Genomic DNA, 13,808 nt, shown 5'->3' with positions numbered 1-13,808 from the left:
TGTTGAAGGTGACAAAATACACTTGAAGGCCACATCATCCATCAGCTCTGAGCTGGGGAAGGAGCTATGCTATGCTTTCTGCGTCTGGGGGTGGGGGAGAGGGGGTGAGAAGAGCCGCACGCGGGCCTAGACAGTCTCCTCTTGCGTTACCTTCGCAGAGGTAGGCCCCTCCCCCTCCGCTAGCGTGGTTTCTATCCCCATGTGCCCTCCACAACAGGGAAGGCGGTGAACAGAACTGGGAGAGAACCAGATGATGCCCTGCTCCCTCTCCTCCATAAAGCCCTATGAGTAGTCACTGCAGAAGTGTCCCTTGGAGTCCTCCTTGTACCTGAGCTGGTCACCATGAATGGGCCTCAGGCCTGCTTTGAAACACACTGTTCTCCCATTCGAGACTCCACACCACCCGTCTTGCACATCTAGGTGGTCCCAATGGGGCAGGGTGCGGGGAGCATGGGTGCTGGGGGAGAGGGTGGAAGAGAACAGGTGGGTCTGTGTAAACCCCTCATGGGCACCTGGGAAACTTCTGAGATGTGCATGGCCTATGATGGTGACTCAGGGCTGTTACTGCATGAAAGGAGGCCTCCTGGGCATTCGGTCTGAATGGTGCTGGCTTAGCAACTTCCATCAAATTTACTAACCCCATGTGACACAGAGAACAAATATGCAGAGAATTCACAACTTTATTGAAAGTACAGAAACATGGCCTGAAACAGTGGGTCAATGACTCTACTTCTATTTAATACACTTGGCAGGCATTTGGGGAACTGCTCTTGGTAGTGAGGTATGCAGAATTTGAATCTGACTCAAAGGCACTTTGAAAAAAACTGTCACAGAGACAATTCAAGAGGAATCAGGGGCTGCTGAAGGATCGCCAATGGTAAGGGACCAGACCATGCCGCATGAGGGTACCTACAGTGAAGCAAGGGTGGAAGAAGCCAGGGCGGAGGAGGCAAGAGCATAGGAGGAAAGGGCGGCATGGGTGGCACGGGCGGCATGGGTGGCCTGGGCGGCATGGGTGGAATGGGCGGCATGGGCGGCATGGGTGGCATGGGCGGCATAGGCAGCCCCAGCGGCAGTGGCTCCAGAAGAACGCAGATCCAATTCAGCTCCTGAAGCAGGATGGCCAAGCAGGGTTCACACAAGCTGACGACAACAGGGGGGACCGGGGACACGGGGGGCACGTTTCTTAACATTAGTGCCCTCTGATTTCTCCGCCACGTTACCCTTCTATTCTTTTTTTTTTTTTTTTTTTTTTTTTTTACCCTTCTATTCTTAAGCCAACCCTTCAAGCAGAGAGAAAAAGGGATTGATTAGTATATTGAGCATTTCATGTCAGACGTGAAAAATCGCAGCAGGGAGCTCTCGGTGCCTTGAAGATTTTAAACTGCATCAGGAGAAGCTGTTTCCTTCTTGCTAAAATATCTTAGGATATGTAGCTGAGGGCGCTCCCTTCAGGCCCCCTCCCCCCCAAGAGCGAGCACCGACTATGCCAGGCTCTGGATTGGCATATGGCTTTGTCTCTCCCCTCCCACCTTTACTATTATTTCCCCCACTCTTAGATGCAGGTGGAGCTGACCAACTGCACTCTGTCCCTGCTGCTATTACTATGCCTGGTAGGTCTGCGTCCTGACAACTGACCATCAGCTCCAGCTGCCACTAATCCCTACTCATTGGGCAGGTGTCACCTTAGTTATGGGGGAAGTTGAGCATAGGAAAAAGTGGGTGCCTTTTAAAATCATACTGAGGGGAATGGTCCCCATTTTGAAAAACCCATCTTTGGTTACAGTAAATAATCAATAGGAGTGGGTTGGATCTTTAAACAAAAGCTTTCCTCAAGGATGACTCAAAAGGGTCATTCATCCTCTGGAACCTTGGGATGGTTAAAAAGATGGAGATGGTATTGTGAGGGAGGATTGGTCATGGGGGGCCCAGGGACTTTGTGGCTTGTCTTGCTGGACACCGGCAGAGCTGAAGCCCTGGACACTGCCTTAATATCCGACTATAGGGGTAGTGAATGTTTAGACTAACTCGGCCCAAATTTACTAAAGCTCTTAAAATCTTTGCCCAGACAAGAGTTTGGGGGGAAAGAGGCATACCATTGTCACCACTGTCAATTCTGCACTCTCCACCCTGCCCCACCCTCCAAACCTTCCTGGGCTCAGGACCAGGTCAGCTCACTCTGCTCTGGCTACAGTCGCAGGACCTTGGACCAGAGCCTCTGGTGCCCAGCACGGTTGCGCCCTCTAGGAGCTGCTAATCAACCAGGAGATCCCCATCCTGTTCCTTATGCTTAAGGCAAGAGGGTGCAACCTGCATTTTAGGAAGACAGCCGACAACCACGTGAGTGAGGGGTCACAAAATGGCTCCCCCCTAAATATCTGCCAACTATTAACAACTGAAAGTAAAGCCTGTCCTGTGGACTCCACTGCTCCCTCAGCAAATCAGTTCATGGAATTATGTCACATTTAGTATTTTTGGAAGTTTCCACTTGGCAAATTTTACATGAGACCAAGGGCCTCCGTTCTCTGTCGCCCCATTTTCCCTCTCCCATCTTAGTATTTGGGTCCTTCTGCTGCATGAATATGTAGTCAAAAAAAGCCAGTGTAATAGAGCTCATTTTGGGGGGTTCGAGTGTACCAATGGTCAAATCTGCATAAATATAAGCAATATGCAAAGCTGGCTATCTGAGGTTCAGGCTGACACTACTTCCATACTTCCAATACTGGTTTCATAAAACAACTCGTACTGTCTTTGCAAAACAAGGGAGGGTGTCCATTAAATGTTTCTTTGGGACATTCATGCTGTAGAGTTTGGAAATAGATGAAAACACTCTCCCTTTTTCTTCATTTGTTTCTTGCTGCACTTTTTCCCTTCAGAACTCCATTAAGAGACTACTATGTAAACCCAGGAGAAGCAAGCTGCGAAAACGTCAGTTTTTCTTTTCCTCTGAGCTTGCTTTGCCTGCTTGAGAAAGCAGAGGCCTGGGCCTCCCAAGCCCTGGCCAGACCTGACTGTGAGCCCAGCCCATGGCCTTAGGCTGCCAGCACTGCTTTCCAGACCCCACCACCAGCTCTGCAGCCCGTGTCCATCACTGCCCTCACACACGCTCTCTGCAGCAAAGCTAGTGAACCCATCCTGATTCTTCTTTCCTTCCTTCCTTCTTTCTTCCTTTCTTTATCAATCTTGTTTTTTAGAAAAATATTCCTTTTCCACAACAAGCGAAGCCACTGCACTGACAAGCCCGCGCACCACAACGAAGAGTAACCCCGGCTCTCCGCAACTAGAGAAGAGCCCACGCACAGCAACGAAGACCCAACGTAGCCAAAAATAAATAAATAAATATATTAAAATACATATATATATATATATTCCTTTGATACAACTTACTGTGTTCTATGGACAAATAATCAGCTTCTGTGCCATGAGCTACCAACTAGTAACCACTACCTGAGTGAATGAGCAAGTATTTCAAATTAACACAGGTAAGCGACTAGCTGAGAGCCAACCATTGACCATCACAACCGACTTCTTCAAAACCAATCCCTCATAATAGTATGAAAAGGGAAGAAAAAAATTCTTAGACATTAGAAATTGCTCAAAATAATATTCACTGATACATTTGGTAGTTTCATAATGTTGAATTTACGCAGTATCTCCAAGACATATATCGATAGTATCCAATTATTCTCAAACCCGTCCACCTTTTGAGGTCAGTGGAAATTTATTCAAATTTGTTCTTTTTGTTTGTTTTATTGTTTTATATATTTAGACAAATTCCTAAAGATTGCAAACCTTTCCCCCGTCTCCATCATAATGCACAACCTACTATATTAGCAATGTTTTCAGACTGCACATCAAAAAATTTCAGAAAATTAAAATTTACGGCTGAAACTCTCTACACTGCTCTACCAAACACATAAAAACAACAGCAAGAGGACCAGGCACTTGGAATTTTAAGCTATTCCCCTTCCCATCAGTCTCATCTAAACTAAACATATGTTAATTGCTCATATGTTGTGTTCCGAGGTGAACTATTCCCTTACCCAATTGCCTGAATACTTGTAAATTCACTCCTTATACAAAGAGCTTATGCCTGGCTTTAAATTTTTAAAATAATTTAGTATACTTGAACCCTCTCCTAACCCAGCTATTTGGTGCATTAATTTGAATAATTCCCAAGTCAGAATCAGCCCCAACATGATTCCACAGAGAATTGCCCCCTAAAGGACACCAGTTTTGGAAGGAGTTTAACTTTACTGAAGATACATATATTCTGGCCCCAAAGCCCCAGAAGTTCAAACCTTATTTCCAAAACATAGACAAGGGTACAAAAACACACCAACCTGAGAATGTCTAGGACAAGGTATCCAATTCCTAAAGCAGGTTTTAGATTGGCTGCCCTACCAAGTTGCTTTTTTCAGGTTTACTGACCCGTGCTCTGGCTTCAGTCACTCCCAGGTGTCTTGCAAGCTCCTTTCTGAGGGGAAAAATATTGCAAATATTCAGCATTTGACATTATGCATGAAATGAAATATACAATGCACATTTCATGCTATGTTAAAATGTTTATTCAGAGAGTAGCCAAGATGGTGGCATAGGAAAACCCTGAGCTTACCTCCTCCCATGGGTACACCAAAATTACAACTATTTACAGAGAAACTATTGATGAGAATGACCTGAAGACTAGCAGAAAAGATCTTCCACAACTACAGATATAAAGAAGGAAACACAACGAGATGGGACAGGAAGGGCCGACATGTGGTATAGTCAAGACCCACACCCCCAGGTTGGCGACCCATAAACAGGAGGATAATTACAATTGCAGAGGTTCTCCCCAAGAAGCAAGGGGTCCAAGCACATTAGATTTCCTAGCTTGGGGTCTTGCACTGGGAAGAACGCCCCCAGAGCGTTTGGCTTTGAAACCCAGTGGGGCTTACTTTCAGGAGGGCCAGAGGGCTGTGGGAAATAATAGAGATTCCACTCTTAAAGGGTGCACACAAAATCTCACATGCTCCAGGACCCAGGGCAGAAGCAGTAATTTGAAAGGAGCCTGGATCAGACCTACCTGCTGATCTTGGAAAGCCTCCCAGAGAGCCAGGAGGGAACTGGAGCTCACCCTGGGGACATAGACACTGGCAGCAGCCATTTTAGGGCGCTCGTTCTACCATGAGGACTCTGCTGCTGGCAAGCACCATTTTGGAATCCTTCCTCTAGCTTACCAGTACTGGGACCCGCCCTGCCCACCAGTCTGTTGACGCCATTCCCGGGACGCCCCAGGCCAAGCAGCTAGCCAGGCAGGGACACAGAATCACCCACTAACAAGTCAGTTGCCATAGGGGCTCCTGAGTCCCCAGCCGCCCAAGAACCAGACCCGCCCACCAGTGAGCCAGCAGCCTCTGCACTGGGCAGTGCCTGGCAACCAACAGACCAGGGTTCCAGCCCCGCCTACCAGCACATCCACAGTAGTCAGCCCATTACAATAGAAGGGCCCATGCAGCCCATATAGAGGGCACCCCTGGAGCATATAGCTCTGGTGACCAGAGGAAGTGACACAATATATTTAACGTGCTCAAAGGAAAAAAGTCTACAACCAAGAATACTCTACCTGGCAAGGCTATCATTCAGATTTGAAGGACAGATGAAGACTTTTAGAGACAGCAAAAGCTAAAAGAGTTCAACACCACAAAACCTGCTTTACAAGAAATGTTAAAGGAACTTCTCTAAGCAAAAAGAAAAGGCCATTACTACGAATAAAAAAAGAATGAAAGCAAAGTTATAAGCTTTTGCACAGCAAAGGAAACCATAAAGAAAATGAAAAGTCCATAGGCTTACGAACTGGGAGAAAATATTTGCAAACAATGCAACTGACAAGGGCTTAATTTCCAAAATATGCCAATAGCTCATACAACTCAATAACAAAAAAACAAACAACGCAATCAAAACATGGGCAGAAGACCTAAATAGACATTTCTCCAAAGAAGACATACAGATGGCCAACAGGCACATGAAAAGATGCTCAACATCACTAATCTCATATCTGGGCATATACCTGAAAAAGATGAAAGCTCTAATTCGAAAAGATACATGCACCCCAATGTTCAGAGCGGCACTGTTTACAATAACTAAGACATGGAAGCAACCTAAGTGTCCATCAACAGACAATGGCTAAAGATGATGTGGTATATATATACAATGGAATATTACTCAGCCATAAAAAGGTATGAAATTCTGCCATTTGTAACAACATGGACGGACTTAGAGAGTATTATCCTAAGTGAAGTAAGTCAGACAGAGAAAGACAAATATTACATGATATCACTTATATGTGGAATCTAAAAAACAGTACAAGTGAACTTATTTACAAAACAAAAACAGACTCACAGACATAAAAAACAAACTTATGGTTACCAAGTGGGGGGATAAATTGGGAGCACAGGATTAACAGATGCACACTACCATATATACCAGATAAACCACAAGGATTTATTGTATAGCACAGGGAACTCTATTCAATATCTTGTAATAAACTATAATGGAAAAGAAAAAGAAAAAAGAATATAGATATATACATATATATATATATGCATAATCTAATACACTGCTATATATAAACCTCATGGTAACAACAAACCAAAAATCTATAATAGGGGCTTCCCTGGTGGCACAGTGGTTGAGAATCTGCCTGCCAATGCAGGGGACACGGGTTCGAGCCCTGGTCTGGGAAGATCCCACATGCCACGGAGCAACTAGGCCCGTGAGCCACAATTACTGAGCCTGCGTGTCTGGAACCTGTGCTCCGCAATAAGAGAGGCCGCGATAATGAGAGGTCCGCGCACTGCGATGTAGAGTGGCCCCCACTTGCCGCAACTAGAGAAAGCCCTTGCACAGAAACGAAGACCCAACACAGCCATAAATAAATAAATAAATAAATAAACAAACCGAAAGTTAAAAAAAAAAAGCTGCCTTATTAAAAAAAAAATCTATAATAGATACACACACAAAAAAAGAGAAAGGAATCCAAACATAACACTAAAGATAGTCATCAAATCACAAGGGAAGAGAGCAAAAGAAGAAGGAACAAAAAAGAACTCCAGAAACAATTAGCAAAATGGCAGTAAGTACATACCTACCAATAATTACTTTAAATATAAATGGAATAAATGCTCCAATCAAAAGACAAAGAGTAGCTGAATGGATAAAGAAACAAGACCCACATACATGCTGCCTACAAGAGACTCACTTCAGATCTAAAGACTCAGACAGAAAGTGAAGGGATGGTAAAAGGTATTCCATGCAAATGGAAATCAAAAGAAAGCTGGGGTAGCAATACTTATGTCAGATAGAATAGACTTTAAAACAAAGACCATAACAACAGACAGAGAAAGACATTACATAATGAACATGGAATCAACCCAAGAAGATATAACAATTGTAAATATATATGCACCCAACATAGGAGCACCTAAATACATACAGCAAATATTAACAGACATAAAGGAGAAATTGACAGTAACAATAATATTCAGGACTTTCACACCCCACTTACATCAATGGACAGATCACCCAGACAGAAAATCAATAAGGAACCACTGGCCTTAAATGACATATTAGACCTCCATTAGGTCTAATATCTTAGTAGATATTTATAGAGCATTCCATCCAAAAGCAGCAGAATACACACTGCTCTCAAGTGCACATGGAATATTCTCCAAAAAACAAGCCTCAGTAAATTTAAGAAAATTGAAATCCTATCAAGCATCTTTTCCAACTATAATCCTGTGAGACTAGAAATCAACTACAAGAAAAAAACTTCAAAAAAACACTAACATGTGGAGGTTAAACAAAATGCTACTGAACAACCAATGAGTCACTGAAGAAATCAAAGACAAAATAAAAAAATACCTGGAGACAGGGCTTCCCTGGTGGTGCAGTGGTTGAGAATCTGCCTGCCAATGCAGGGGACACGGGTTCGAGCCCTGGTCTGGGAAGAACCCACATGCCGCGGAGCAACTGGGCCCGTGAGCCACAACTACTGAGCCTGCGCGTCTGGAGCCTGTGCTCCGCAACGAGAGGCCGCGACAGTGAGAGGTCCGCGCACCGCTATGAAGAGTGGCCCCCACTTGCCGCAACTAGAGAAAGCCCTTGCACAGAAACGAGGACCCAACACAGCCAAAAATAAATAAATAATTTTTAAAAAGTGTTAAAGGCCCAATAATCAAGATAAATAATATTTAAAAAATAAAAAAATAAAATAAAATAAAATAGCATCAAGGGCCTCCCTGGTGGCGCAGTAGTTAAGAATCCACCTGCCAATGCAGGGGCCACGGGTTCAAGCCCTGGTCTGGGAAGATCCCACATGCCGCGGAGCAACTAAGCCTGTGGGACACAACTACTGAGCCTGCGCTCTGGAGCCCGCGAGCCACAGCTACTGAGCCCGTGTGCCACAACTACTAAAGCCCGCGCGCCTAGAGCCTGTGCTCTGCAACAAGAGAAGCCACCGCAGTGAGAAGCCCCCACTTGCTGCAACTAAAGAAAGCCCATGTGCAGCAACAAAGACCCAACGCAGCCAAAAATAAAATTAATTAATTAATTTAAAATAATAATAATCATAATAAATAAAATAGCATCAAAAAGAATAAAATAGGGCTTCCCTGGTGGCGTAGTGGTTGAGAATCTGCCTGCCAATGCAGGGGACACGGGTTCGAGCCCTGGTCTGGGAAGATCCCACATGCCGTGGAGCGACTAGGCCCGTGGGCCACAATTGCTGAGCCTGCGCGTCTGGAGCCTGTGCTCCGCAACAAGAGAGGCCGCGATGGTGAGAGGCCCGCGCACCGCGATGAAGAGTGGCCCCCACTTGCCGCAACTAGAGAGAGCCCTCGCACAGAGGCGAAGACCCAACACAGCCATAAATAAATAAATAAAATTTAAAAAAAAAAGAATAAAATACCTAGGAATAAACTTAACCAGGGAAGTGAAAGACCTATACTCTGAAAACTATATATAAAACACTGATGAAGGAATTTGAAAATGTTACCAAAAAATGGAAAGATATACTGTGTTCTTGGATTGGAAGAATTAATATTGTTAAAATATCCATACAACCCAAAGCAATCTACAGATTTAATGCAATCCCTATCAAAATACATGACATTTTTCACCAACTAGAACAAATAATTCCAAAATTTATATGGAACCACAAAAGACCCCCGAATGGCCGAAGTAATCTTGAGAAAAAATAACAAACCTAGAGGTATCACAGTCCCTGACTTCAGACTACTGTATACTACAAAGCTATAGTCATCAATGGACTTCCCTGGCAGCCCAGTGGTTAAGACTCAGCCTTTGCACTACAGGGGGCGCAGGTTCGATCCCTGGTTGGGGAAGATCGTGCATGCCGTGGGGCGTGGCCAAAAAATAATAATTAAAAAAACCCAGTATGGTACTGGCACAAAAACAGACACACAGATCAATGGAACAGAATAGAGAGCCCAGAAATAAACCCACGCACTTATGGTCAATTAATCTATGACAAAGGAAGCAAGAATATACAACGGGGAAAAGACAGTCTCTTCAATAAGTGGTGCTGGGAAAACTGGACAGCTACATGTAAAAGAGAGAAATTAGAGCATGTGCTCACAGCATATTAAAAAATAAAACTCAAAACGGATTAAAGGCCTAAATGTAAGACCTGATACTATAAAGCTCCTAGAGGAAAACATAGGCAGAACACTCTGTGACATAAATCGCAGCAATATTTTTGGGGATCTGTCTACCAAGGCAAAAGAAATAAAAGCAAAAATAAACAAATGAGACCTAATTAAACTTAAAACCTTTTGCACAGCAAAGGAAACCACATACAAAATGCAAAGACAACCTACTGAATGGGAGAAAATTTTTGCAAAGGACATGACTGACAAGGGGTTAATATCCAAAATTTATGAACAGCTCATACAACTCAGTATCAAAAAAACTAAGAACCTAATTCAAAAATGGGCAGAAGACCTGAACAGACATTTTGCCAAAGAAGATACACAGATGGCCAACAGGCACATGGAAAAAATGCTCAACACTGCTAATCATCAGAGAAATGCAAATCAAAACCATAATGAGATCACCTCACACCTGTCAAAATGGTCATCCTCAGAAGGATAACAAATGTTGGTGAGGATGTGGAGAAGAGGGAACCCTCCTACTCTGTTGGGAGAATGTAAATTGTTACAGCCACTATAGAAAACAATGCGGAGGTTTCTCAAGAAACTAAAAATAGAACTACCATGTGGTCCAGCAATTCCACTCCTGGGCATGTATCCAAAGGGGACAAAAGCACTGATTCAAAAAGATACATGCACCCTAATGTTCATAGCAGCACTATTTACAATAGTCAAGATATGGAAGCAACCTATGTACCCAGCAACAGATGAATGGATAAAGAAGATGTGGTATATATATACAGTGGAATGCTTCTCAGCCATAAAAACGAATGAAATTCTGCCATTTGTAACAACGTGGATGGACCTAGAGAGTATTATCCTTAGTGAAATAAGTCAGACAGAGAAAGACAAATACTGTATGATTTCACTTATATGTGGAATCTAAAAAACAAAACAAATGAACAAACATAACTAAACAGAAACAGAAGTATAGAGTAAACAGGTGGCTGCCAGAAGGGAAGGGGTGGGGAGGGAGAGAAATAGGTGAGGGAGATTAAGAGGTACAAACTTCCAGTTGCAAAATAAATAACTGGTATGAAATGTACAGTGTGGGGAATATAGTCAATGATTATGTAATGTCTTTGTATGGTGACAGATGGTAACTAGATGTATCACGGCGATCATTTTTAAATGTATAGAAATATAGAATCACTATGTTGTGTAACAGGAACTAACATATTGTTTTAGGTCAATTATACTTCGAAAGTAAACGAACAAACAAAACTCAGAGAAAAAGAGATCAGATTTGTAGTTACCAGAGGTGGGGGTGAGGTGGGGAAACTGGATGAAGGCAGTCAAAAGGTACAAACTTCCAGTTATAAGATAAATAAGTACTAGGGATATAATGTACAACGTGATAAATAAAATTAACACTGCTGTATGTTATATATGAAATTTGTTAAGAGAGTTCCTAAAAGTTCTCATCACACAAAAAAATTTTTTCTGTTTAATTATGTGTCTATACGAGATGATGGATGGTCACCAAACTTATTATGATAATCATTTCATGATGCACGTAAGCCAACTCATTATGCTGTGCACCTTAAACTTATACAGTACTGAATGTTAATTATATCATAATAAACTGGAAGAAAAAATGTTTATCAGGCAGCTCTAGACATCCAAATCAAGGGGCATCTTGAGTTTGACCCTTTTGAGAAAGGGAGAAATTGGGCTGATCCAATTATCACACCACAGCAAAAGCAACCGAACTTGGAGTAATCGAGTTGAACAGAAAATCCTAAACCGAAGTTGATGCTAGTTACCATCCCTTCTTGTTGAATCGTCTCCTACCGCCATCCAGGTTTCCACGATACGGTTTGCCTACAAACAGCCTCTCCAAACACTCCTCCTCTGTCTCTTGCAAGCTTCTTTTATTGTCTTTCAATATTCCCTAGCTCAGTGAATATACCAGCAGCCATTCATTTGGGCAAATCAGAAATTTATACATTTTTCTTAAACATTTCCTTTTACCCCCATGTTCAAATTACCATGAATTGCTACCAATTTTACCTGCTAAATATCTCTTTAATCTGTTCACTTCTCTCCATTGCCACTACCCTGGACCAACACACCATCACCTCTGGCCTTGCCTACTGAACAGCCTCCTAGGATCGAATCCCAGCTCTGCCACATTCCAGCTGTGCCATCTTGGGCAAGTTTCATCACTTCTCTGAGCTTCAGTTTTTTCACAGGTTAAGCGGGGATAATAACAGTGGCTACCACATTCACAAGGGGTTGTGAAGATTCAATGACAGTATGTAGAAAAACCCTTTAAAACAAGTGCTTAACACACAGTAAGCACAATGTAAATGATAGCTTTTTAAATTTTAGCCGCATTCACAGGTACTCAGCAACCCATTCATTCTCCACACTGAAGCTTGCTTTAGGGACAATTCTACCTCAGGCACAAACTTTAGGGGTAACTAAAATTTCAGTAATCGGGCTTCCCTGGTGGCGCAGTGGTTATGAATCCACCTGCCAATGCAGGGGACACGGGTGCGAGCCCTGGTCCGGGAAGATCCCACATGCTGCGAGGCAACTAAGCCTGTGTGCCACAGCTACCGAGACTGCGCTCTAGAGCCCATGAGCCACAACTACTGAGCCCACGTGCCACAACTACTACGGAAGCCCACCCGCCTAGAGCCCGCGCTCTGCAACAAGAGAAGCCACCACAATGAGCAGCCCGCGCACGGCAACTTAGCGTAGCCCCCGCTCACTGCAACTAGAGAAAGCCCGAGCCCAGAGCCCGAGCGCAGCAACAAATACCCAAAGCAGCCATAAATAAATAAATAAATAAATTGATTTATTTTTAAAAATTCAGTAATCAAGATAAAGGATGTTTTAATGTAGTGTTTAAATTAATGCAAATATAATCCATGAATAACTGATGGTCAAAACTTCAGATAAAAGTAGACTCCAACTCTGCATTTGCTCCACCACGCCTCAGGCGACTCATTATTTATGTTAACCGGCGGCCGACAAAGCTCCCCGGCATGACTTATTCAAACACCGCACGGAAATATCGACCTCGATTCCCACCAGGCAGAGCCCCCGCCCCCGTCCTAGGCCCCGAGTGCGCCGGAAGGGCCGGGCCGCCGCCATGCCCCGGGGCTTTCAGGTCCGGAGCCGAGGAGAGGGACCCGCGAGAGCGCCGCCCGCCACCCGCGCGGCAGCCCGCGCCGCCCGAGACGCCCGCTTACCGCGTGCGCTCGTTGGGGTACTGAGTATGCTGGAAAACGCGCTCCAGGTCCTGCAGCTGCACCCGCGTGAACCTGACGTGGGGGACCTGCTGCTGCCCCTCTGCGGCCTCGGGACCCTCGACGGCGGCCCGCGGGGGCTGCTCCTCGCCGCCCTGCTCTCCGCCTTCGCCGCCGCTCGCCTCAGCCTCGGCCTCGGCCTCGCGGCTTTCGCCGTCCGCGGGGCCGGCGGCTCCGACGCTGACATCGCAGCCTTCCTTTCCTTCTCCTTCGTCTCCCGCCTCTTTCCCTTCCGCGGCTGCTCCCAGCTCCGGTTCGGACTGAGCCTTCTGCTCCTCTCCCCCCTCTCCGGGAAGCGAGATCTCCGCGGGCTTCACCTCTGCAAGGGAGAAAACCCAAAGAGAAAGATCAGGCCGTCGAGGGAGCCCGGCTCTGGGGAAGGGCTGCGTCCGAGTGGGGTCCTGCCGTTCGCCCCTCCCTGGGATCGGCTAAAGCGAGTGCCCCGCCCGCCACTGACCGTGCGCTTCTTCCCGCTCCTCGTCGACCCGCAGCTTGAGGAAGCCGGCGACGGCTGCATCCGCGTCGTCATAGGCATCGTGGCTGCTCTGCGGCTGACGCTCCATGTCCCGACTGCTGTCGAAGAGGCTGTGAGCTTCAGCGGAGGCTGCGCTGAATCTCCTGAGACCCCCGGCTCACGACTCAAGGCTAGAGCGGTGGCCCACGACCCGGCACCGCTAAGGCTCCTCTGGCGTCTGGTCAGCTTTCAGGGAGTCTGGAACGACGCTCTCTGTGGGTTTACCACAGCCTGCTGGGGGTTGGGTTGGCTGATGTGCGCATGCGGCAGGGCCTCCGCCGTCTAGGGGGCGCTGGCGGGGGGGGCGGGGGATGTTGCGCGCCG

General features: G+C 45.4%; 1 protein-coding gene across 1 annotated transcript; it reads right to left on the bottom strand.

Moving 5' to 3' along the window:
• Nucleotides 1–827: 827 nt before the first annotated feature.
• On the bottom strand, nucleotides 828–13,533 carry LOC137756189 (homeobox protein ESX1-like). The gene is made up of 5 exons (XM_068532483.1): nucleotides 13,428–13,533; nucleotides 12,914–13,289; nucleotides 4,432–4,477; nucleotides 2,140–2,148; nucleotides 828–1,232 (listed from the first exon to the last, which is right to left on the bottom strand). The coding sequence occupies exons 1-5, from the start codon at nucleotides 13,531–13,533 to the stop codon at nucleotides 828–830; spliced, it is 942 nt and encodes a 313-aa protein (XP_068388584.1).
• Nucleotides 13,534–13,808: the final 275 nt, after the last annotated feature.

The sequence above is a fragment of the Eschrichtius robustus genome, chromosome X (genome assembly GCF_028021215.1).
Source record: "Eschrichtius robustus isolate mEscRob2 chromosome X, mEscRob2.pri, whole genome shotgun sequence".
Classification (NCBI taxonomy): Eukaryota; Metazoa; Chordata; class Mammalia; order Artiodactyla; family Eschrichtiidae; genus Eschrichtius; species Eschrichtius robustus.
This window is presented reverse-complemented; position numbering and strand designations above follow the sequence as displayed.